Raw genomic sequence first — 24,539 nt, forward strand, 5'->3', positions numbered from 1 at the left:
CATTATGCAGAGCCTTTTCCATCAGGATCCCCCCCCATCCCCAAAACATCACCAGTAAATGGTTTTGGGGTGTCAAACACTGCTCCTGCAAAGCCAACGGCGGCTGATGGCAACTGAACCACCCCGAGCCACAGCCAGGGAAGCGCCGGTTCTGCCTCTGAAGGCAAGGAAATAAAAATATATGGTGACCAGAAGGAAAAAAAATTAATAATGTGATAATGGGTGTCACATGCTGGCAGCTCCCTGGGACCATGCAGCACCCAACAGGTTAACGCAGCCCGCTCCTATTTTAAAACTGGAAGAGCGCTGCTTGATCCTGATTCATTCCTTTAGAGATATAATCATAGTCTTTATGAGATGTAATCATAGTATTTATTTAAGAATTAAGTGTGTCTGAAAGCGGCCTAAACTCCCTGTGCAAGAGCTGAGTCAATGCCTCAGTGCCTGACTCAGCGCCGCTTCCAGAGAGCCAGTTCCTGGCTAACGCGGCAAATTCCCGGAGCCGCAAGGCGAGGGGGCACCTTGCTTAGGGGACACGGGGCGATAGAGGAAGCCTCACAAGCCCCAGAGCACCCAGCGAGAGGAGCGGGAGTTGAGGACCATTGGTTTAAGGAGAAAGGATCATCCAGAGCGATGCTGTATTTTGTTATATGTATTTATTTAAATGAGCAAAAGCAGCACAGACAGGGGAAGGGTAAGTGCCAGTGGCAGCTTTTAAATGACAGAAAAGGAAAGGAAAAAATACATTAAAACATCACGAACAAACATCACTTTCCAAAGACAAGCCAGGCACCCTAGATGCCAACTTGTCAGGGTACCGTTGGGTCACCTCGAGGTGCCGAGGCAGTTACCGAAGCAGCGATGGAGATTCCGAGCCCGGGTTCCCCAAAAACCTCCTTTGCGGAGCAGGTTTGAGACCTGCCACCCCTGTTCCTGAAGGAGATGGGGCTGGGAAGAGGCTTGTGACCATTCCCAGCTCCTTTCCCACCACGTGGAGGAGAAAGTGCTTTCAAAGCAGCCGGGGCCAAACCGAGCCGCGTGCTGCGTTTTAATTAAGCGCCGGAGCAAAGCCACAGGGGACAGAGCAGCCACCAACCTAGACGAGCCAGTGGCTCAGCGATGCTCCGCACCAGCTGCCGGGCACCAGCATGCTCCAGGGGGGAGGAGAGGTCCCAGCTCTCATCCCATCCCCTGAGATTTCTGTCTGCCCCCAGCCTGGCTGGAGAACAGGCGGTGAAATTCATGTTTAAAACCCCCAAATTTGCCTTATTGCACCCTTGACTTACTAGAGGACAGCCCATGGGTGTCCCCACCGCTACTGCCTCTGAATTCTCCTTCCCCTCGGATAAAGTCCAATTCTGACATTCCCCCAATCTCTAGTGGGAGGAAGGCAAAAAAAAAAATTAAAATCCCTTTATTTCATCGCTAAAAATGTGCAGTGCCCAGAATCCATAGTGTCCTTGAGCAGCCAGCTGTTAGCAACACAGCAACAGCCAAAAAAACCCAAACCCCCAAAATTTTAAAAGCTACGCGCGCTGCAAAAGCCGCAGCAGCCGCATCCTCTCTGCGGGGAGCGCCGGGTACCAGCTTACCCCGGCACAAGCTACAGGAGCTCCCAGTTGACCTCCAGTTAACACCAGTCTGGGGTCAGCCAGGGCTGGGGCTGAACTCTGAGCCCTCCACTCGCCCCCATGTCCGGGCAGAAATTCCCCCGCCATGGGGATCCCGGACCACCGACCCCCAGGGTTCTCTTTGGCAGGTTTGGTTTGCATCCCCCCCCCTCCCCCAGCCCTCCCCCCCTTGTTACTTCTTAAAGAACTTCTTGTTGAGGAGGAAAATGAGCAGGTTGACATTGATCTTGGCCTTATCGAACATCTTCATGACTGCTACGCCCTCGTATTGCAGCTGCAGCAGGTCCTGGGGGAGAGGTGGGGGGGGACATCACCACCACCAGCCCCCCATGGCCAGCCAGGGGAGGGGGCTGGCCCACCCTCGGCATCCCCCAGGGGTGAGGGGAGCCGGCACGGAGCTGGGTTTCCATCGGGACGTGCAGCAGGGAAATGCACGGCGAGGCTGCCCCCAGCTCAGGGCAGGGCTCCGAGTGTGTGTGACCCCCAAACGAGCCAGATTTGGGGTCACCACCACCCCCACCCCCCAGGTGCCCCAGGATGGGCTCCCCCCACCTGATAGTGCAGCTGGAACCGCTCCATGTCAATCCCCATGAATTTGGCTTTCACCTGGAACCTGCCCGGTTCCTCGCAGGGGGTGATGTCGAAAATCACGTTCCTGAACCTGACGGGACAGAGCCAGTGGCTACCAAGGGGGGCTTCGTGGCTTTAACGCAACCAAGGACCAGGTCACCCAGCCAGTGCAACCCCCTCGGCACACGAGGGCAGCCCCCCAGCCCAAAGACCCCCCTCCCAATCCCACCCCTCCCATCTTCTCCTGGTGATACCCAAACCCACTCACCCCATTCTTGGGTGGGGGGGCAAGGGGGGGAAGATGCCAAGCCTTTGTCCACGCAACCAAGGACCAGGTCACCCAGCACAACCCCCTCAGCACACGAGGGCAGCCCCCCAGCCCAAAGACCACTCCCCCTTTCCCAATCCCACCTCTGCCATCTTCTCCTGGTGATACCCAAACCCACTCACCCCATCCTTGGGTGGGGGGCAAGGGGGCATGATGCTGAGCCCGCGTGCACCCTCCACCCACGCTACGTTCCTCTACCTGCCCAAGCTTTGCACCACAACAGCTCGTCCCACGGCCTGGGGACCACGTACTGGCTGAGCGGCAGGTCCTCGATCTCCAGCAGCACCCCCTTCTCCAACAGCCGGGCCGCCGTGTAGCGCAGCGACTGCGGTTTCTTGCTCTTCCCGCTCATCCTTGAAGAGAAGGGACCACATACTCAGAGCTGGTCCCCAGCCAGGCGCCACCCCTCGGACCCCCAGCATCTCCAGGACCCCCAACATCCAGACAGCACCCCAAAAAAAAAAAATTTGGTTTTTTTTCCCTTTTTAAATTCTTGCTTTTTTTGTAAGGGTACCTACTTGGTGGTGCTGGCTGCCAGGTTGTCAAGGCAGGTTTTGATGTACTGGTTGTAATAATCGATTTGCTCCTCGTAAAACAAGGTCTTGGCGTTGAGGCCCTGCAGGGTCTGCCTCAGCTTCAGGAGTTCCCCTCTGCGGTGCTGCCGGTACCGCCTCTGGTTGCAGATGTCCTGGGGGAAACGAGAAAGCTCATCCGACTCCTTCTCAGCAGGATCTGGAGGGGGGTTGAGGTGACCTCCCCCAGCTCACCTTGGCCAGCTCGTTGATGAGCTCCTGGTACTGATGGGCAGAGTCCACCAGCCCCAGGCTCTCCAAGCGCCGCAGGTTGCGGATGATCTTGCGCTTCTTCTCCTCCATGGACAGCTGGTTGTTGGCAGCCAGCGAACGGTTGCGTTGCAGCTTGGCAGGGGTCTGGGCATCCCGCAGCGCTCGCCTCCGCAGGAGCTGCTCGTGGGTGGCTTCCTAGGGATGAGAAGGGGGTGAGCCAGGCACACGGCTGGAACGGGACGGGAGGAGATGGAGCCACCAACCCTTCCTCACACCCACTCTCAGATACGTGTCTCCTGGCCCCAAAAGACGTGCTGCCTTCTCCGAGAAACAGAGCCCGGCCACTGCGGGAGCAGAAAAGCAGCAACCAAGGCTTCAAGAGCAGCAGGGCAGCGTTCTGCTGAGGGCTTGTTTGCCATTCCCCACCCCGAGAAACTTTTTAGCTCGTCCCTAGAAGCAGCCTCACGCATCCCCACCTCGTGCTCCGAGGCCAGCGTCCACAGGATCTCCGGGAGGGAATCTCCTGGCTGCGACTGGATCACATCCACCAGCATCTGCTTGGTGCTAGAGGCAGGGGGAGACATCAGGCGGCCACTCCGGACCCCCACCCTCCTCCTCATTTCAATCCTCAACTCATTTAGGTTGGAAAAGCCCTTCGAGATCGTTAAGTCCAACTGATGAATTTAGCTGCCTCCCAAAGGTTTTTTGCCCGCTTTGAGCATCCCGACCCCCGCAACTCCCCCACAGCCCGGCCCCACCTCAGCACCAAGCTCCTGGTGTCGCTCTCCTCGCTGCTGGCCGCCGGCACCAGCTTGCCCGTGAGGGTGAGGGAGATCTCCATTTTGCTGAGCTGGGAGAGCATCTGCTCCGCATCGCCGTCCGCCGGGCTGGCGACAGTCTCCCCTGGGAGGGCAGAGAGAGCCCAGGTAGCCACGGTGGGTTCAGGGCAGGTGGCTTCCCCGTGCCCAAAGCAATCCGGCTAGAGCTTCACCCAAGGGAAGCATCCCCCCCATCTCCATCCTCCTCCTGCCGAAGCGGTGGTGGGTCCCAAAGCTCTACCTACCGACGAGGGACTGGACCGTAGGAAGCTCGTCGAGGTCTTCCAGAAGCTCGTGCAGGGGGTCGCCGTGGCGCGGCGCGATGGAGTCCTGGTGCTCGAGCAGGAGCTGGGTGGTGCAGGGGAGGAGGGTGAGCACTGAAGGGGCCAGTTGGGAACGGTGAGATGCCCTCTGCCCCCCAGAGAGGACTGAGGAGTTAGGGAGGGGCAGGGGAGGACAAGCAGCAGAGAACCTGTGGAATCTGGATCATTCTCTTGCTTAAAATGTGGGGGGGGGGGGGGAAAGAGGCCAGGGGGAGCCGTGGTGGTTGTGGGATAGAGGAGTGTGATCAAACGCAGCAGAAAGCCCAGGAGGTGGGAGAAGACATGGAGCCCGCTTGCTTGCGGTCAGGTCCTACACCCTTTACCTTGTGCGTGTTGATGAGCTCCCCCACCGTGATGTAGATGACCGGTTTGGCCACTGCCACCATCTCCGAGTACTCGTCCACGTTAAACCTCTCCTCCGGCCCAGGGACGCAGCAGGCAGCAGAGATGAACCTCCTGCAGAGAGCCACCTCTTTGGTCACCCCAAACCCCCACCGCCGGCTCACAGCCGCCTTCCCCCCTCCCCCAGCCCCGAGACCACCCTGGTGCCCACCTGAACTTGTGATGGGTGTCCTCCAGGTACTGGTTGACCCCACAGAGATGCGAGTTGTCCCCCTCGAAGGCCTTGCGGGCGGCCGCGTGCTGCAGCACTTTGGCGATGGAGCCCAGGTTGCGGCGGTGGTCGGGATGCAGGGTCACCCCAGCCGAGATGTCCACGATGTCAAAGCCGTCGGGGGCCACCACGGCTGGGTTCATGAAGCGGTAGTAGAGCAGGTTGCCCACGATCTAGGGTGCAAGACAGGCTGTGTTTGGGGGGAGTACGGGGGCTGGTGGCCAGGGATGCGGCAGCTCGGCAGGGAAGGCTCTTTGGTCCCGGTGGAATCCACCCAGAGGGGACAACAGCGCAGAGAAGAGCCCGTTGTTGGCATTTCCTCAGTGGCTCAAGGAAAATATCGCCTTGAAGGTGTTTTGAAGTCAAGAGGACATGGCCTTCCATAAAGGAGTACTAGCACTTCACAGGCACACACCGTTGGACCCCCCCCAAGCCCCCCCCAAGCCCCAGGGTACCTTGTCGATCTCCTCTGCTGAAGCCTTGGGGAATTTCTCAGCCAAGGATGTCCTCAGGATCTTGGCCACGTAGCGCATCCCATAGCTGAGGAGAGGGCAGGGCAAGGTCTGTCAGCACGTGAGGCAGCACCAGGTCTGCCACCCTGCCCCGTCCCCACCACCCCTCACCCACACAGCGGCCAGCCCCCAGCCCTGGGGCGATGGAGGAGTCTGCAGGAGGGGTCAGCAGCTGCAGCATCCCCCCAGCTCCCTCCCCTCCCACCAGCCCAGACCCCCCCCACCCCCGGAGAAAGCCTTTATCCTCCGAGGTTATCACAAAGCTCAGCTTCTTCCTTGCAAACACCTCAACACCTGTAGTAAAGCGCTCCCAAACAGAGTGGCAAGAACCACCAGCCCACCGGGGCTGGTGGAGGAGCAGAAGGAGCAGGATTTCCCCTTGTTGCCAGGGCAGTAACTCAGGCCTGCAGGAGCCAAGGGGCCAGAAGCCCCCCCAGAACCCAACCTCCCTCTCCAAGACCTCACCGAAGCTACCTACAAGCCAAGAGCGCCGCAGGGACGTGGCCTACAGACCATCGAGATACGTACGGGATCTTGTCCACGGAAGAGGTGATGGCAGAGACGAACTTGTCCGTCATCACGAGGAGGTTGCGGATGGAAATATCCAACCGCCTTTGGACCTCGGGATGGCTGAGAGCCTGCTCAGGGCTGACCTCGTACGGGAGCTCGCTGTAAATGGAAGACAAGGTCCCATCACCATCCCAACTCCCGGCACCCTTGGCCTAAGCCTCCTTGCCCAGGGCCTGACCTTTTCTGCCCGCTCTGCGACTCGGTCTGGTTGATCCACGCCTTGTAGATGTCCACAGGGTTGGTGCGGATGCTGAGGGTCTTGTCCTGCAGGACCTCCTGCACCGGGCCACCCAGGATTTGCCGCAGGGCGTTCTGCCCGCGTGCGTTGCGGTAGAAGCTGACCACTAGCCGAATCACTGTGGCGTTCCCCATCAGGATGTCGTGGACGTGGTCCACCTTGGACCTGGGGAAAGACCAGGATGGGGGAGGGGGGGGAGGGGAGATGAAGGGGATGGACCCATTTGTTCTCCAACGCAGCAGCCAGGAGAGAACTGCATCCAAACTGGTGTTCAACCTTTTCCTGGACCTGCCCCCACATCAGGCACCCACGGCCACCCACCTGATCTCCTCCTGCAGCGCTGCTTTGAAGAGCTGGAGCAGCAGATAAGCCTCCCGTGGGTTGGACGCGTAGTTGTAAAGCGTAAAGATCACCGATTCCATGAACTTGGTGGACTTGTTCTGGGGCATCTGGAAGATCAGCCTGGCCAAGTAGACAGGCTGCGTCTGCAGGAACGAGGAGGAACACCAAGCTAAGTCCAAGCGTCACGAGGGGTGGTGGGCACAGCAGACCCCCACCAGCCCCACCTGCAGCAGGTAGAAGAGATGCTGGTAGGCTTCCAGCTTCTGCCGCTTCTCCTTGCTGAGAGACTTGAGCCCTTTCTGCTTGTCTAGGGACATCATCTCCGAGAGCTGCTCCTTGTTCTTCTTGGTCAGCTTCTTGCAGTGGGACACCACCTCCTGGAGCCACGTGGGTGAGGGGAGAGAAGGGCTGGTGGCTGCCGGCAAGCTCCGGCATCCAGCCCAGCTTCTGGGGAAAGAGCCAGAGGCATCCCAACGCCCCCCACAACCCCTCCAACCATTTCAAAAAGCCAAGCAGAGAGAAATTCACGGTGTGGTGTGATGCCAAGGAGGGGAGCAGCAGCTCCGTGCCGGCTGAACGGGCTTAGGCACCATCACGCGAGGTGGCCAATGTCCTCTCCCCACCTGCAGCGTGATCCTGTTCTTGACCAGCAGCCCAATCTTGATGTCCATGAGGTCCAGGTCACTCTCCAGCTGCCGGCTGGCGCGGATCCTCTTCACCACCTCCTCCTGCAGCCGCAGCACCTCCGACTCCTCCCAGAAGTCATGCTGGCTCTGCTCCAGCAGGTGGATGAAGCGCCGGACGATGCTCAGCGGCGGGTTCCTGGCATGGACTGCGGCAAGGCACGGTCCCACCATGAACGCTTGCAGGGAAGGTTGAGCAGCCACCCCCACCGTAGACCCTCGGAGCCCCAGCATCTCATCGAGACACCCCGCATCCTCCTCCCCAAAAAAAGCATCTTGTGATGCCGGGATGCAGGACAAGGCCGTGCCACGCTGTGTGGTACCTCCCTAGGAAGGGCACCAAGAGCAGCCCTGGGGATGCTCTAGCTGATGCTAAGGGACCACCAAGCCACTGGCCACAGGGACACTGGTGGCCAGCCTGCCACCACCTCGCCACTGTGCAAGGCTGGCAAGGAAGGAGGCAGAGTCCCCTTCCTAATTAATTAATTACAGCCACTTCAGAGCAGAGACGAGCAGGCACTTACCCAGCATCCTGTAATCCCCACGGGCCTTGTTAGCTCGTACAAAAGCCTGGATTTTAATTACAGCTTTAATCTGCCAAGGCAAACAAGGGGGTGAGAGGTGGTTCCCCGCAGCATCCCCGAAACACAGGGGGAGGGAAGAGTTGGGTGGACACCCGGCTGCCTGCTCCCGCTGCTGGGAATCTGCCCACGGCCTGGGATGACGGTCTCCACAGCCCGGGAATTTCAGGATTTCACTCTCCTCGGCGGTTGTTCCTCCTCCACTCGCCGTATTTCACGTGCCACCGCCGCTCCAGAGGCGCAGCTTCACTTCCCACGCACCCTTTCCCAGAAAATTTCCGTCCCCTCTCGTGGGCACCTTGAAGTCCTCATTGGTTTTTGATGGAACCGGAGGGATTTTTTCTCTCCTCAAGCTTTACAGATCCCGATAATTTGGCTTCAAGACCCACCAGGCATCCTTTCCCACCCACCCATCCCACTGCAAGGGTGCTCCGGTTCCTCCCTCCAGTTGCACCGCCAGCGCTCGGGGCAGAGATCCACCCGCCCCGCCCAGGATTGTCCCCCTCCGTTCCCACGCGTGGTGACACAGTCCCGGGAGGAGTTTTCCTCCCCATCCCATCACTCACATTCTGCCTGAAGTAGCACAATCTCTGCCGGTACCTTCTCCGAGCCCGCCACATCCTCACGGCTGCCTGGATCTGGCAGGGATGGTCAAGCGGTTGGATACTGAAAGGGCTCACCCAGCCAAAGCAAACGGGGGAAAAGGAGAAAAACCGGGGGATTTTTGCTAGATTTTTCCCCCAGCCCAAGATATCCCCCCCCCATCCCCTCACATAATGCCCAGCCATGCCCTGGTCCAGGTTCTGTATCCTCCATCCCCTGCTGTACCAGGCAGGGGGTAAACTCTGCACTTACTGCCCAGTAACCAGGTGGTGATGCCCGACGTGGGAGTGAAGGGGAACCCAAAAAAAAAAAAAAAAAAAAAAAAAGGCGACAGGGAAGCATCCAAAAAAAAAAATAAAAAAAGGGCAACGGGGAAATCTTCCAAACCTTGATCACAGCATCCACGTTGGCTCGCAGGTAGCGCAGCCTCTCCAGGTACGCCCTGCGCTGCCTGGACCCTCTCCACCAAGCCTGGGCGTAAGAAGAGACATGGGGCTACCGAGACCTGCGCAGGGTCCCTGCCGCGCCTGGTCGGGTTTGGCAGCCTGCACGAGGGAAGCATCCGACACAGGACGGCAAAGCAGGGGAGCAGCGCCCAGAGCAGCCGCTACCAGAAAAAACAAGCCCTGTGCCATCATCTGTAATACCCTGGGGGAGTCCAGCCCCACCCCCACCATGGTTTGCATCCCCCCCCCACCACGCGGAGGTGGGACAGATTCTGCCTATGTCACCTGGATCCTGAGGGCAGCCGGCTGGTGGTCCCGCAGGATGCGCCGCCGTGCCGCGACCTCCCGGCGAACGAGAAAACCCCGCAGCCGAGCCTGGAGCCTCACCACGAAGGGGACGTGGGACCCCCACAGGCGCTCCCGGTCGTGCATCGCGGTCACGCGGGTGATGACCGACTGGGGGGACACCACGCACCGGCTCAGCACCAGCGACGCCACCAGCATCCCCCACCCCCCCCAGCACCATCCTGCCCGTACCTGGATCTCCTGCCGGCTCAGGTGCGTGGTGTTGAGGTCACCATCCTGCGGGCGCTGCCAGCTGCCCTCGAAGGTCTGCAGGCTCAGGTAGTACTCAGCACCATCCTGCAGCCTGTGCCGGACCCAGCACCGCTTCCCGCTGCCTGCAGAGATAGACGGGTGCTGCTGGGGCAGGGGGATGCTGCTCCGCTGGATGGCTTGGGTACCCCAGGTTTCTGGGGGTCTGGGGTGGGGGTGGGGATTTCGTGCAGCCCCCAGTTTCACCTGCGTGGCTCTTGGTGGCCATCAGAGCCGCCAGCTGCTCCTGGTAGGCGGCGGCACAGGCGCTCGCCACACCGCACAGAGCCACGTCGGGGTTGCGCAGCACCCGCAGGGTCTGCGCCGCCTTCCCCTCCTTGATGGCCTGGTTGATGGCGGCGGTGCCCAGCGCCACTGCGGGGGCAAGGGGGGGGGCTCGTTGAGACCCTTCACGCCTCCCCCCCACCCAGCGCCAGTGCCGGGGGGAGCACTCACTCCTCCTGGCTGCCACCGTGTCCTGGTTAGCCCTGCTGACGCCTTCCCGGATCTCTTCCCACCACAGCATGGCTCCCTCGTCCTCCGTGGCCTGCAGAGATGGTGGGGGACGGAATAGGGGGTCCAGTGAGCTGCATGACCCCCCCTGCCCCCCAAGAGTTTCAGCGGCGCTGGTCTTGTGTGCTACAACTCCCCTCGAGCACCCTGAGCTCTGCAAAGCACCGCACTGCCGGGGTGGGGGTGGCTCGAGGGGATGGCACCCTGGGGGGGGGGGGGGGATGCTGTGTGGCTCGAGGGGATGCCACACTATTGCGGGGGGAGGGAATGCCACACTGTTGGGGAGGGGGGGATGCTGTGTGGCTCGAGGGGATGCCACACTGTTGGGGAGGGGGGGGATGCTGTGTGGCTCGAGGGGATGCCACACTGTTGGGGAGGGGGGGGAAGCTGTGTGGCTTGAGGGGATGCCACCCTTCTTGGGGTGGGGGAGGTGGGGGGATGCTGGTGTGGCTCAAAGGGATGCTGCACTGCTGGGGGGCAGCGGGGGATGCCACGCTGCCAGGGGTGGTGGTGGTGGGGATGCTGCGTGGCTCGAGGGGATGCGGTACTGGCGGTAACGGGATGCCATGCTACTGGGGAGGGGGGGGGGGGATGCCACGCTGCTACAGGGAGGGGGGATGCCACCCCACCTGGGCTTTCAGCCTTCGCGCCTGGGCCAGCACGTGGTGGTAGCGCAGAGCGGCGTGGGGGGCGATGCCGGGCAGGGCGGCCGCCAGCAGCAGCAGCGCCGCCAGCGTCTTCTCGGGGTCCGCCTGCAGCAGAGCCTCGTTGACCAGCCGGACGGCGAGGACCCCTGAGTGGGGGCGAGGGGACACGCGGCTCAGCTCCCTCCGTGCTCCGGGCACTCACCGGAGCCGCAGCTCAGGGTAGCGCGAGATTCTCGGGTGTCTCATTAGGGTTGAGCTCCTGGCACGACCTCCCTCTCCCAGATTCGCAGAATCCCGCCCTCCTCCCCCGCTCGACCAGGACTCACGGTCGTTTTCATCTCGCACTGATGAGTTGGTGTCATTGACACTGTCCTGAATGTCATTCCAGCTCAGGAACTGGGCTCCCGCTTCCCCACGTTGGCTTTTCAGCTGCACCAAATCCTCAAAATACCTGCAGGAGGGACGTGGGGCAACGGCTCGGAGCATTTTAAGCAGGGACAGCGTCTGCCAGAGCCGGCTGCCTTGCTTTTCCAAGGGGAAAAAGTGGTGAAACAAGCCCAGGGCCACACACACCCCCCCACGGGATTGCTCCACGTCACCAACGCCACCCATGGTGCCCCTCTCCTTACCGCTGTGCATTTGCATCCTCGACCCCCGAGAGCCCCAGGGCAGAGCTGACCAGGCTGCTCCGGAGCCCCTCGGCGTCCCTGGCATCCAGAGCCTGGTTAACCAGCGCTACGGCCGAAAGCATCTCCACAGCCACAAACAGCTCCTCGTGGGCCAGCTCACCCTGCGTGGAGCCAGCAGAGGCACTGACCCCCCCGACCGCATCCTCCAGCCCCAGCAGCCCCCCAGGGGCAGGGGGAGCACCCCCCACGGCCGGTGGGACCCACAGCCCGTCCCTGGGGAGCTCTCACCCGTGGGTGCTGGCGTTGCAGCAGGGCCAGCTGCTGCTGGTACAGGGGGGCAGCCAGCCCGTAGACATCGGGCAACTGCGCCGCAGGGTCCATCAGCGCTTCCAACGTCTCCGCCGGCATCCCTCGGCGAATGGCTGCGTTGATCTGCCTGACAGCCCGCAGCACTGAACGGGAGACCACGGTGGGCTGCAAGGAGGTGGCCGTGCCCCGTCTCCCCCCTGCTGGGGCACTCAGGTTGCCACCAGGGCCACCAGCTAGAGGGATGCACCAGGCGGCAGAACCTGCCGCAAGCACCGCGTCCACCGCAGCACTCACTGGCTCGCTCCTCCTCGCCCCTCTCGTTGGCCACGAGGACCCCTGCCTCCACCTCCTCCTGCTCCAGCAGCTCCGTGTAGCCCAGCTCCTGCAGCGGGCAGAGAGAGCAGCTCCTGCTCTCACCCCACACCCTGCTTGCACCGACGGACCTCAGCCCCTTTGCAGAATGCTGCTGGTCCACAGAGCAACCCAGGGAAGGGGGGGACGGGACCCTCCTTTGCTCCTGGGGTGCCACCCCAGCAGAGGTACCAGCAGGTTCCTACCAGCGCCTTCTGCTCCCGGTCCATGCTGAGCTGCTCCAGGTAGCGGTCAAGGTTATCCCGTCGGAGGCAGCGCAGGGCCAGGCTGGGGTCCTGCAGCGCACGGTACAGTGCCGGCGCATCCCGTCTCTCCAGGGCATCATCCACCTCCTCCAGGGCTCCGTGCACTAGGGGAGAAGTCACTTTACGCCCGGATAAGACAAGCGGGGAAATCATCCCACAGCCCCAGGGAGCAAAGGGAGCTGCAAGCTGAAGCCCACACGCCAATAAATTTTAATTTCCTCCTTGGAAATGCGCAGCCAGCCCCGCTCCCCGCTGATCCGGAGCTGGTCCGAGCAGGCAGCTCCTTTCTGCTGCACCCACCACCCCAGGTAGGCTCCCCCCTGCGGCCTGGGGTCCCATCGATAAGGTCTGGAGACCCCTGCCCCATCTCTGCTCACCGTTCACTTTGTTGATGTTCCCTTGGATTTCAGCCTGGGTCAGACACCAGTCGTAGATGTCCTCTCCCTCGGGGATTACCTGGAGGTACTGGAGAGGGACCCATCACCCTGAGCTTTCCACACCCCGGGGGTCCCCTGCAGATGCTTGGGCTCCTTCCCCCACCCCAAGGTCAACCAGCCCCCCAAGAGGAATCATTTCCCCACCACTTTTTCCCACACCCCATCTTCTGATCATCTCAAGGACTCTCCCAGGCTCTGGAGGGATCCCCCCCTCCAGCTGGAAACACCCACCCACCCATCACCAAAAGGGCTGCTCCTCTCCCAGCCCTGCCAGGACACCCCCTCTGCACCCCCCTCACCCTGTTCCTGGCATTGCTGCCCTTCTCCAGCTTCGCCTGGTGGAGCATCTCCTGGTAGGCGCCCGCCAGCACCTGGCGCAGGTCCAGAAGCATCGCGCTGGGGTTGCAGAGGGCGGCCATCGTCTCCGCCACCACCCCCCGCTCCACCGCTTCGTTGATGGCCAGCACGGCGGCGTGGACTGGAGGCGAAGTGGGAAGGAGGCAGGGGAGGCAGGGGAGGCAGGGGAGGCAGGGGGAGGCAGGGGAGGCAGGGGAGGCAGGGGAGGCAGGGGAGGCAGGGGAGGCAGGGGAGGCAGGGGAGGCAGGGGAGGCAGGGGAGGCAGGGGAGGCAGGGGAGGCAGGGAGGCAGGGGAGGCAGGGGAGGCAGGGGAGGCAGGGAGGCAGGGGAGGCAGGGGAGGCAGGGGAGGCAGGGGAGGCAGGGGAGGCAGGGGAGGCAGGTCACGGAGGGCTGCAACCAACCGACCGCTCTCCTCCCTGCGTGCAGCAGGATGAGCTGCGCCCCCTGCACGGTGGCAGGGACACCCCCCCCCCCCACCACCTTCCCAAAGGGCCGGCTGCCGTCTCCAGCACCCAGGAAAATTCCAGGAAAATCTCCGTGCCCCTACTGCAAGCGCAGCTGACGCAAAACCCCAGCTGCTGCTGCTGGGAAGGGGCTGCAACCAGCCCAAGCAGCCCCCCACAGCGGGCGACCCTTGGGCAAATGACCCCCCCCAGAGCAAGCGACCCCTGGGGCAAGCAGCCCCCCTGGAGTGAGCAGCCCCCCCCCCAGCGAGTGACCCTCAGGGCGAATGACCCCCCACAGTGGGCAACCCTTGGGGTGAATGACCCCCCAAAGCAAGCAACCCTTGGGGTGAGTGGCCCCCTCCCATCAAGCACCCTCCAGTTTTGACACCCAGGGCCAAGCTGCGACCCCATCACGGGCTGATGCTCAGCACCGCTCCCCCCCCCACCCCACCCCCCCCACCCCCCCCAAGTGCCCCCCATCACCTGCGGCTTCGTCCCCCGAGAGCTCCTTGGCCAGGATGCCCCCGATCCGGCTGAAGGCGGGCAGCTGCAGCCCGTACTTCTCCAGCTCCCGCTGCGTGCTGCTGATCTCCTCCTCTGGACCAGAAGGCAGGCAGCACCGCTCAGCAACCGCTCAGCACCAGCAGCGAAGCCCCACACCCCCCGAGCAGACCAGAGGGGTGCAAAGACCCACGCACGCATCACCAAGGCAGCCTTGGAAAATCCTGCCCCAGGGTCCCCCCCTCACCGCATCCCTCCCACCTCAGCGATCCAGGAATGCTGCAGCCCCCCTCCCCAGGGCACCAGGAATGCTGCAGCCCCCTCCCCCAGGGCACCAGGAATGCTGCAGCCCCTCCCCCAGGGCACCGTACCCGTGAAATCCACTTTCCCGTACAAGTCCTGGATCTGTGGAGCCAGCCCCAGTTTGAAGAGGTACAAGCTGCAAGACAGAGATGCGCCGTGACGATGCCATCGCTCGCTCCATCCTCCCGATGTGGTCCCCAGCCCCACGGCGATGCCACCCAAGGGGTCCTGAGTGTGGATGTGGCTCATGACAATAGTTTTAGCCCCAGGGCCAGGTCTGGGATGCCCACCTGAGCGCATGGATGCAGTAGACCACCCGGGGGCATGTTCTTCTTGTCATAGATGTCGGTGGTCTCCGGGTGGAAGATCTGCCGACAAGACAAGAGAGGGCTCAGGTGGGGATGGCACCAGCAGGGTCCGTGGGGACGATAGGCAGGGTCCCTCGGGGGAGGACAGGACAAACTGGGGTCCCTGGGGGGAGGGGGAGGACGGACCAGGGTCCCTGGGGGGAGGGGGAGGACAGGTTTTGTGGAGAGGATGGACGGGGTCCCTGGGGACAGGAGGACAGGACAATGGATGAGGGTCCCCGGGGGAGGGGGATGGGAGGACGGGATGGGAAGATGGGATGGGGGTCCCCGGGGAGGGGATGGGAGGATGGACAGTGGTCCCTGGGGAGGGGACGGGACCACGGGATGGGGGTCCCTGGGGAGGCAGGATGGACAGGGGTCCCCGGGGAGGGGACAGGAGGATGGGATGGGGAGCCCCTGGGGAGGGGAGGACAGGTTTTATGGGGAGGATGGATGGGGTCCCTGAGGAGGGAAGGAAAGATGGGATGGGGGTCTCTGGGGATGGGAGGACGGACAAGCGTCCCCTGGGGATGGGACCCCCTGGGGGACCGGACAGCCTGGGGTCCCCAGGCAGGGCAGGGAGGGTGGGATGGGGGTCCCTGGGGAGGGGACGGAACCATGGGATGGGGGTCCCCGGGGAGGGGAGGACTGGACAGGGGTCCCCGGGGAGGGGAGGACACTCAGAGACGAGGGTCCTGCAGGGAGCCGAGCAGCCCCAGTGCCACCGCCATGGCAAAGGCCAGCGTGTCCCTTGGCGGGGGGGGTGACATTACCGAGGGGGGGGGGGGTGTGTGTGCGTGTGTGACATTACCGAGGGGAAGCCCAGGTGGCTCATGGCATCACGCCAGTAGTTGATGTTGTCCGTGTGCCGAAAGTGAAGCCCAGCTGCCTGCGGGGGGGGGGTGGGGGAGAGCCGGGGTCAGGGTGACCCCCCCCCCCTCACCCCCACCCCTGGGATCCCCCACTCCCAGACCCAGCCAGGACCCCCGTATCCTCCCCCCTGCCCCACTTTCAGCCAGGAGGGAATTCCTTCCCATGCCGGAGCGGGCGTTGGATGCGCCGGGACAAAAACACCGATAACGAGCCGCGCTCCCGGCTGCTGCTAATTAATATTTCCACGAAACCAAGGACCTGCTGCTAATTAATATTTACATTAAACCAAGGACCTCTCCGCTTCTCAGGCGCTGCGGCAGAGGGGAGGGGGGGCGCACAGGAAAACGGGAGGGGGCTCCTCGTGCCCAAGGGATGCTGCGCTCCATGTGGGAACCAGGAGGGGGGAGGGGTATCTGCCCCCCCCAACCCCCCCCCCCAATAGCCCAGAGCCCCAGCCAGTACGGAGCAGATTCCCAGATTCCCCCTCCCCAATTAAACCACTTTTATCCCATCCTGCGACTTTTCCCAATTCCCCCCCCCCCCCCCCCGCCAAGCCCCAATGGAGGGGGGGGGGGGGGGGGGGGCTGCGCCACCAGTTGGGGTTCAACCCTGCGGCGCTGGAAAGGCTCCAGCTGCTTTTGGGGTCAATGGTGATACCCCCCCCCCCCCCACCGGGGTACCCCTCCCCCCCACCTTATAGCACTACTTTTGGGGTCAATGGTGATACCCCCCCCCCCCCAGCGGGTACCCCTCCCCCACTGCCACCACCCCCGTCCCCCCCACCTTATAGCACTACTTTTGGGGTCAATGGTGACACCCCAATGCCCCCCCCCCCCCGGGGTGCCCCCCTCCCTTGTAGCATGACTTTTGGGGTCAATGGTGACACCCCAAGCCCCCCCCCCCGGGGTATCTCTCCCCCTCCCCCCCCCAGCCTTGTAGTGCAACTTTTGGGGTCAATGGTGATACCCTAACACCCCCCCCCGGGGTGCCCCCCCCATCTTGTAGCACGACTTTTGGGGTCAATGGTGATACCCTAATGCCCCCCCCCCCACCCCCATCTTGTAGCACGACTTTTGGGGTCAATGGTGACACCCCAAGCCCCCCCCCCGGGGTATCGCTCCCCCTCCCCCCCCCAGCCTTGTAGTGCAACTTTTGGGGTCAATGGTGATACCCCAACGCCCCCCCCCCCCCCCCATATCTTGTAGCACAACTTTTGGGGTCAATGGTGACATCCCAAGCCCCCCCCCTCCCGAGGTGCCCCCCCCACCTTGTAGCGCGCCTGGTGGCGGTCGTAGAGCTTGGCCAGGGGGACGACGGTGGGGGCGAAGCGGTGGCCCAGCTTGGCCAGGACCACCCCCGTTGCGCAGGGTCTCCTCCAGCTCCGCCGGGGGGGGCAGCTCCTCCCCCAAGCAGGCCTCCAGCCAGCTGCCAGGGTGGGGGGAGGGGGTCAGAGACCCCCCCAAACCCTCCCCACCAGGAGCAGCACCCACATGAACACCTCCCCCATCCCCATAACCCCCCCACGGGCCAGCCCCACTCCCCACTTCCCGACAGCTGGTTGGGGTGCAGCAGCACAGCTGGGTGCCCCCACCCCCCAAAAAAAAAAAATCAAAAAAACCCAAACCCACCTGGCCAGGAAGCACCAGGAACCGGCAGGATTTTGCCACAACCCGCCCACCCCCCCACCCACAAGACCCCCTGTGCCTTACCACCCCTCCCCCTTCCTCTCCTTGTTCCCCCCCCGATATTTTTGGGTTTTTTGGGGGGTGGGGGTCTCCAGGGCCAGCCCCACCGTTTGGCTTCCTCCAGGTGACACAGGTACTGGTAGGCAACGTTCTGCCGCCGCTGCTCGTCCATCTGCTCGGCCGTCAGGCGCTCGCCTTGGCGGGGGGGGGGGAGGGGGGGGGGAAGGGGGGCGTCAGCACCCACACGGGGGTCCCCAGCGCCCCCCCAGCACTGGTGGGGGGCGATGAAATGGCCCCAGGCCCATGTTTCCAACCAAGGTCACGGTCATGGCCGGAGGGACGTGGCTGTGGGTCCGGGATCCTCCAGCACCGCCGGCGCCCCACTGCCCCCCCACAGCCCCCCCGCCGTACCCTGCCACTGCCCCACAGCCGCCACCATCCCACAGCCCCCCCATGTCCCACAGCCCCTCCCCCCGTGTCCCACGGGCACCCCTGCAACCACCCCACAGCCCCCCCCTTGTCCCACAGCCCCCCCCATGCCCCACAGCCCCTCCCCCCCTGTCCCACGGGCACCCCTGCAACCACCCCACAGCCCCCCCCTTGTCCCACAGCCCCCCCCACCACGGCCCCACAGCCCCCCCGTGTCCAAAAGACGCCGTGTCCCACGACCCCCCCATGTCCCACAGCTCCCCCGTGTCCAAACCCCCCCCCGTGTCTCACAGCCCCTTCCCGCGTCCCACAGCCCCCCCCTCGTGTCCCACAGCCCCCCGTGTAGCAATAAGCCCCCCAACGCCCCCCCCCCGCGGGCACCCACCGCGCGCCGGCCCCCGCTCCTTCCATGGCCGCGGTCGCGCGGCCCCACCCGCCGTTTGAATCTCGCGCCGCCCGCCCGGCGCCGCGAGGGGACCGATGGGTGGGGCGGGGGGCGGGGCCGCGCGGGGGGGCGGGGGCGGGTCTTGGGGCGGGGCCGGGCCTTGGGGCGGGGCCGGGTCAGGGGGCGGGGCCGGGGGCGGGGCGGGGGGCGGGGCCGCGCGCGGGGCTGAGGCCGCGCAGGGGGGCGGGGCCGGGTCTTGGGGCGGGGGGCGGGGGCGGGGGCGGGGGGCGGGGCCGGGGCGGGGCGGGGCGGGGCGGGGCGGGGGGCGGGGGGCGGGGCCGCGCGGGGGCGCAGGGGGAGTCGTGGAGGCGGGGGTGGCACGTGTTGGGGTGCGGGGGGAGCCCATGGGTGCTGGGGTGGGTATTGATTGGGGGGGAGGGGGGAACCCGGTGGGGGGAGGGGAGCCCTGGGGTGGGGGGGGAGCCCATGGGTGCTGGGGTGGGTATTGATCGGGGGGGGGGGTGGGAACACGGTGGGGCGAGGGGAGCCCTGGGGTGGGGGGGGAGCCCATGGGTGCGGGGGGGCACAGAGCGGGGGTGCAAGTTGAGCTCAGGGGTGCTGGGGTGCAGGTCGGGGGGCACCCCCAGGCAGCCGCCCCCACCATGGGCACAGCCCCCGAGCGCACCCACGGAGACCTGCACCCACCAGGGCCACCCCGTGCCCAGGGGGGCTGCTGGGGACCCCTGCGGCGACTGGGCCAGGGGACCAGCATGGTGCAGCCCTTTTGGGGGGGGGGGGAGAGGTTTACCCCCCCCTCCCCAGCCTCGGGGTGCCCACGGCCGTGCTCTCTGTGAAATGAGCCCCCCCCCCCCAGCACGTGCCACCCAGGTTGCCATGTCACCAGTGACGGAGCTGAAACTGGAGCCAGCCGGGCCGTGGTGGCGAGGTGGCTCCTCTGGGGGACCCGCTTTGTCCCTGTGCCACCCACAGCCGTCACCCAGCCGGGGGGCTGTGACCCACTGCGGGGGGCTTTCCAGGCAGCCCCAGCTCCGGTGGGACTCGGGGACCCCCCTGGACCCCCTCGGTCCCCATCCGGACCATAACCCCCCCCCGTGGGCTGTGGACACGGGGGGATACTGGGACACAGGGGGGCTGTGGGGTGGTGGCAGGGGGGCTGCGGGACACAGAAGGGGCGGTGGACACAGGGTGGGGGGTGGGACACGGGGGGGCTTGTGGGGTGGTGGGGACACGGGGAGGGGCCGTGGGACCATGGGGAGGGGGTATGGGGTGGTGGAGGGGGAGCTGTGGGACACTGGGGGGGAGCTGTGGGGTGGGGGGGGCTGTGGGACATGGGGGCGGCGTGGGACACGGGGAGGGAGCTGTGGGGTGGGGGGGGCTGTGGGACATGGGGGGGGTGTGAGACACGGGGAGGGGCGCTGTAGGGTGGGGGGGGCTGTGGGACATGGGGGGGGCGTGGGACACGGGGGAAGCTGTGGGGTGGGGGGGGGCTGTGGGACATGGGGGCGGCGTGGGACACGGGGAGGGAGCTGTGGGGTGGGGGGGGCTGTGGGACATGGGGGGGGTGTGGGACATGGGGGCGGAAGCTGTGGGGGTGGTGGCGGGGGGGCTGTGGGGACATGGGGAGGGGGTGTGGGGTGGTGGCGGGGGGCTTTTGGACACGGGGGTTGTGGACATGGGGGGCCGTGGGACACAGGGGGGGGGGCATGGGACATGGGGGGGGCTGTGGGACACAGTGGGGCTGCGGTTTGCAGCGGTGATGCCCCCCACCCCGCTCTCACCACCCTTCGCACCTACAGAGCACACGGTAAGTGCCAGCACCCGACTCTTCTGCCCCCCAAAAGACCCCCCCGGGGAAGGACCCACCGTGCTGGGTGACCCCCCCAAACACCCCCTCCTCTCCCGTGCCCACAAAGGTTTGCGGGGGGGCAGGCGCCGGGCTGGGGTCCCCCTGGGAAAGGCTTTTTTTTCCTCCCGGGAATTTTGGCAGCCAACAGGCTACCAGGCTTTTCTAATATCTATTTTTTGCAAGAATAGAAAATAATCTATTTTATTTAAAAAAAAAAAAGAGAATATAAAATAACGCTGCTTGCTTTAAGAAACCCCCGGACTGTGCCGGCTTAGCTGCCTGCTGCACCCCCTCCTCACAGGGGGGTCGCCACCCCTACCCATGGCTTCGGAGGCGCCTACCGGAGCGCAGCCCCCCGCAGCCCCCGCCATCCCGCAAAAAAGCCGGAAGAAAAGGGAAGGAGCAGCGGGATGGGGGGGGAGGCGGCGGGGTGCCAGGGGTCGAGGTGACGGGGCGGGGGGCCGAGGTGGCGGCGCTGACGCGGGCCGGGCAGCGGGCGCTGGCGCGGGGGGACACGCGGGGGGCGGTGGGGCGCTTCAGGAAGGCACTGCGCCTTCGGGGGGCTCGGGCAGCCCCCGGCTGCGCAGGGCTTGTGCCTTCAACCTGGGGGTCGCCTACGTGGAGAGCGGGAAACCCACCAAGGGCCTGGAATTCCTGCTCCGATCCCAGCCCTCAGAAGGGGAGAGCAGGGAGCGGGGCGGGGGGGCTCTATTTCAATAGGGGGGCGGCTCAGGAAGGGCTCCAGGATTTTCCGAAGGCGCTGGAGCGTCCTGGGGCGACGCAGGTGGGCGGCCGGGCAGGGACCCATGTGCAGATGGGATGCTGCTACCTGGGGATGCGGGAGCCGGCGCGAGCCGCCCGTTGCTTCCTGGAGGCGGCACGGAGCTACGCGGCGGCGGCCAGCCCGGAGGCGGCGGCGGTGGCGCTGAGCAGGGCAGGTGGCTCCATGTTGCAGAGCCGACGCTTCGGGGCGGCGGAGGTGGCGCGGGTCCTCGCCCAGTGCCGCTCGCTCTGCCCGAGCATCCCCGACGCACGCCCTGCGAGGGTACCGCCGTGCAGCACCCCTTTGCTCTCCGCTGCACCCCGAGGTGCAGCACCGGCACCCAGCTTTTCCTTTTTGCTCTGTAGCAAAACTCTACAACGACGTTGGGCTCGGCTACTGCCCGGCTCCGCATCTTCTCCCTGGCTGCCGAGAGCTTCCAGCAGGCGCTCGCCCCCCGTGCTGGCGAGCAGGATGAGTGCAGTGAGGCCGCGCTGCTGCAGAACCTGGGTGCTGCCCACAACGCCCTGGGCAGCTTTGGCACGGCGCTGGGCTGGCACCGGCGAGCGGCGGCGCTGCACGGTAAGGGCAGCTCTTTGCTCCCAGTTTGGCCAGTTGCACCAGCTGGGGATGGAGCCTGGCGTTCCCCATTGCAGGCGCTCGAGGGAACCGTGAGGGCGCAGGGGCAGTGCTTCAGCAACCTGGCGTACGCCTGCAGCCGGCTCGGGAACCATGAGGCTGCCACAGAGAATTACCTGCACGCCTTGCAAGCCTTCCGGGACTCCGGTAAGGTTGGGGGGGGGGGGGGGGGGGGGGACACGCAGGCATCCCTGGGCTGGGGGCAGGGGGCTCAGTGCATCTGGATCCTGAGTGGCGTCCAGCCCACCATGCGCCGCATCCGAAGGGCATCGGCCATGGTCCCTCTGTGGCACCAACGCTGTCCTTTGCCCCCCAGGGGACATGCAGGGACAGTGGCAAGCGTGCGAGGGGCTGGGGGGCAGCCTGCCTCCACCTGGGAGACCCCCAAAAAGCCATCAGGCACTACAAGGAGGCCCTGACTTTGCTGGCCCGCTGCCAGGTAAGACATGCCGGGGATACCCCTGAGGATGGACCCCCCCGTGTCACCCCCGGGGTGTCCCGGGGTGACAACGCAGGCTGTCCCCTCCGCAGGACACCCCCAGAGCTGCCTGCGAGCGCGTCGTGCAGAAGCTCAGCGATGCCATCCAGCACCAGCTCTGCCTCTCCCGCAGGGGGGCCTGGGCGCCCACGCCAGCAGCAGTGAGCATCCCCCTGGGTGGGCAGGGGGACACACGCATGTGGACCCCGAGCTGTCCGCCCCCCCCCGCAGCAGGACCCCGTCCAACTGTGGTTTTGCTCCACGTGGCCCCGTGCCAGGGCGAGGCAGCTCCAGCAGAGCAAGGCGTGAGTAGGGAAGCTCCCACCCCATCCCATCCCATCCCATCCCATCCCATCCCATCCCATCCCATCCCATCCCATCCCATCCCATCCCCATCCCACCCCATCCCATCCCCATCCCATCCCACCCCATCTCATTCCCATCCCATCCCCATCCCACCCCATCCCATCCCATTCCCATCCCATCCCCATCCCACCCCATCCCATCCCATCCCATCCCATTCCCATCCCATCCCACCCCACCCCATCCCACCCAATCCCACCCCATCCCATCCCCGTCCCATCCCATCCCACCCCATCCCATCCCCATCCCACCCCACCCCATCCCACCCTGCCCCACTCCTCCTTGCTCCGGCGGTGACATCCCAGTGTCATCCGTGAGAAAACTCTTCCCTTGAGCCCAGGTCCTTCAAGGGGGGAGCCCAGGCTGGGGACGAGCCGTACGCACCGGGAACACGTCCCAGGCACTCAGGTAAGAGGCTGCAAATTAACCCCCAGTTTTAATTAAACCACGCGGCTAATTTTTGCCGGAGCCAAAGCTTTGGCACCGTCTGGCACCGGGTTCCTGCCCGTTTGTCCTTCCTCCCTGGAGGTAGAGGAGCAGCCCTGGCTGATGGCCCCGCACCAGAGCCCCGCAACCCACAGGACATCCCTGGGGAGGATGAGGATGGTCCCAGCACGGCTGCAGGGTGTCACCGTCAGCCCCGCGCCAACAGGTGGGTGGGCGAGGAGGGGCACCCCCACGCAGGAGTGTCGAAGGGGATGCAGCGAGCGGTGGCGCCCCAGCGATTTCTCGTGGTTCCAAGGTGAAAATCCCGAGATTTTAAAAGATGCACAATTCCGGGGAGCGCCTTGGGGGTCTTTCAGGCTGGAATTTGGGGAGGGTTTGGTGGCGGTGGGGGTGGGCTTGTGGCACAGACCCCCACCAGCAGTCTCTGCTTCACTCCCAGTAACCTCAGCAGCACCCACCAGCCCCCAGCCCCACCGCGCCACGGCAGCCCCCAGCCCCGTGAGTACCAAGCGCCACCGGGGCTGGGTTTGCCCCGGGGGCCACTGCTCTCACCCAGTGGTCCACAGGGCACCGGACCCCCCGGACCCTCCGACTGAGGCCCCCGGAGCGGTAGGTGACACGCTGGAGGAGCAGGCGGGTAGTCTGGGCTACGGGGGGTCCTCTGGGGGGAGGGTTCAGGGATGGAGACCCCCTGGCAGGGCTTGGGACACCCCTGCTGGCCACGTGGCCCCAAGCCTGAAGTCACCGAGGCTGGTGGTTTGGGGACCTTGGGGCCAACACCAGCCCCCCGCCCTAGGGAGGGGGCAGCACAGCACCCCTGCAGGAAACCCACCCACCCACCCGGCACCTCTTCTGCATCCCACCGGACACGCTGTAACACGCCAGTGGCCTCACCACCTCCCAGCCCCGCCGCTGCCACCCCCACCGCTGCCGCCAGCTGCTGGCCCCCCACCAACCAGGCCCCCCGCACCAGGACCAGGGCACTATCCGTCATCTGCAGCCTTGTGTGAAGGCGGAGGGCACCGGGGAGATGGTGGCATCCCACAGTGGCCTCGCATGAGGATGGAGGATATGGTGACATCCCACGGCATCCTCGTGCAAGGATGGAGGACACCAGGGAGATGGTGCCAGCCCACGGCATCCTCGTGCGAGGATGGAGGACACCAGGGAGATGGTGCCAGCCCACGGCATCCTTGCACGAGGACAGAGGACACGGGGACATCCCATGGCATCCTCGTACGAGGACGGAGGACACCAGGGAGATGGTGACAGCCCACGGCATCCTCGTACGAGGACGGAGGACACCAGGGAGGTGGTGACAGCCCACGGCATCGCTGTGTGAGGACAGAGGACCACAGGGAGATGGTGCCCCACGGCAGCCCACCCGCACTGTCCCACCCCCCCAGTACCGGACCCAGCCCCTCCCCCGTTAACCGCCCATTCCGCGCCCCCGTGGTCATTAAACGCGACGAGCGAGGGGTCCCGGGGGACACGAGGGGTCCCGTCCCGTCCCGTCCCCTCCCACTCCCCCCACCACCCCCTCCCCGAGCCCTCGGCGCGGTCGCTAACGGGCACCCCGGCCTGGGCCAGCGCGGTCTTAATACGGGAGGGGGAGGGGGCGGGGCTTCCAGCCAGGTACCGCCCCCCGCACGGGGGTGGGCGCTCCGCCCCGACGGACCGAGCTGAGCCGAGCCGAGCCCGGCCGAGTGCCGCCGGGCCCAGCCGAGCCCAGCTAAGCCGAGGCCGACCGAGTGCAGCCGAGCCGGGCCGAGCGCAGCCGAGCCGCGCCGAAACTAGCCGAGCGCAGCCGAGCCGCGCCGAGCCCAGCCGAGCAGCGCCGAGTGCAGCCGAGCCGCGCCGAAACGAGCC

At 65.0% G+C, this 24,539-nt stretch overlaps 3 protein-coding genes across 3 annotated transcripts; 1 reads left to right on the plus strand and 2 right to left on the minus strand.

The window, feature by feature from the left end:
• Positions 1–639: 639 nt before the first annotated feature.
• LOC102048006 (ras GTPase-activating-like protein IQGAP3) lies at positions 640–18,124 on the minus strand. Its single transcript, XM_055696561.1, is given in 40 exon segments — positions 640–1,917; positions 2,184–2,292; positions 2,781–2,882; positions 3,048–3,217; positions 3,297–3,509; positions 3,791–3,878; positions 4,073–4,217; positions 4,378–4,480; positions 4,779–4,911; positions 5,009–5,241; positions 5,524–5,608; positions 6,109–6,249; positions 6,329–6,553; positions 6,710–6,873; positions 6,955–7,107; positions 7,354–7,562; positions 7,938–8,007; positions 8,561–8,632; positions 8,985–9,068; positions 9,329–9,499; positions 9,581–9,723; positions 9,845–10,012; positions 10,094–10,184; positions 10,780–10,943; positions 11,124–11,248; positions 11,427–11,587; positions 11,715–11,878; positions 12,030–12,117; positions 12,293–12,456; positions 12,730–12,817; positions 13,089–13,267; positions 14,077–14,190; positions 14,466–14,533; positions 14,688–14,719; positions 14,721–14,765; positions 15,556–15,633; positions 16,885–16,974; positions 16,976–17,042; positions 17,410–17,497; positions 18,117–18,124. Coding segments are annotated over 39 exon segments (4,878 nt in total). The 5' UTR covers positions 17,475–17,497; positions 18,117–18,124; the 3' UTR covers positions 640–1,803.
• Positions 18,125–19,877: 1,753 nt separating this feature from the next.
• On the plus strand, positions 19,878–22,875 carry TTC24 (tetratricopeptide repeat domain 24). The gene is given in 13 exon segments (XM_055696874.1): positions 19,878–19,941; positions 20,234–20,540; positions 20,543–20,676; positions 20,678–21,017; positions 21,112–21,143; positions 21,145–21,325; positions 21,400–21,416; positions 21,418–21,529; positions 21,699–21,736; positions 21,738–21,821; positions 21,914–22,165; positions 22,564–22,631; positions 22,752–22,875. Coding segments are annotated over 13 exon segments (1,617 nt in total). The 5' UTR covers positions 19,878–19,893; the 3' UTR covers positions 22,756–22,875.
• A 96-nt stretch (positions 22,876–22,971) lies between these two features.
• Positions 22,972–24,415, minus strand: LOC129734228 (cuticle collagen 40-like). The gene has a single exon (XM_055696819.1). It carries the CDS (start codon positions 23,950–23,952, stop codon positions 23,023–23,025), a length of 930 nt encoding a protein of 309 aa, XP_055552794.1. The 5' UTR covers positions 23,953–24,415; the 3' UTR covers positions 22,972–23,022.
• Between the last annotated feature and the right edge of the window lie 124 nt (positions 24,416–24,539).

The sequence above is a fragment of the Falco cherrug genome, chromosome 19 (assembly GCF_023634085.1).
Source record: "Falco cherrug isolate bFalChe1 chromosome 19, bFalChe1.pri, whole genome shotgun sequence".
NCBI classification, from domain to species: Eukaryota; Metazoa; Chordata; class Aves; order Falconiformes; family Falconidae; genus Falco; species Falco cherrug.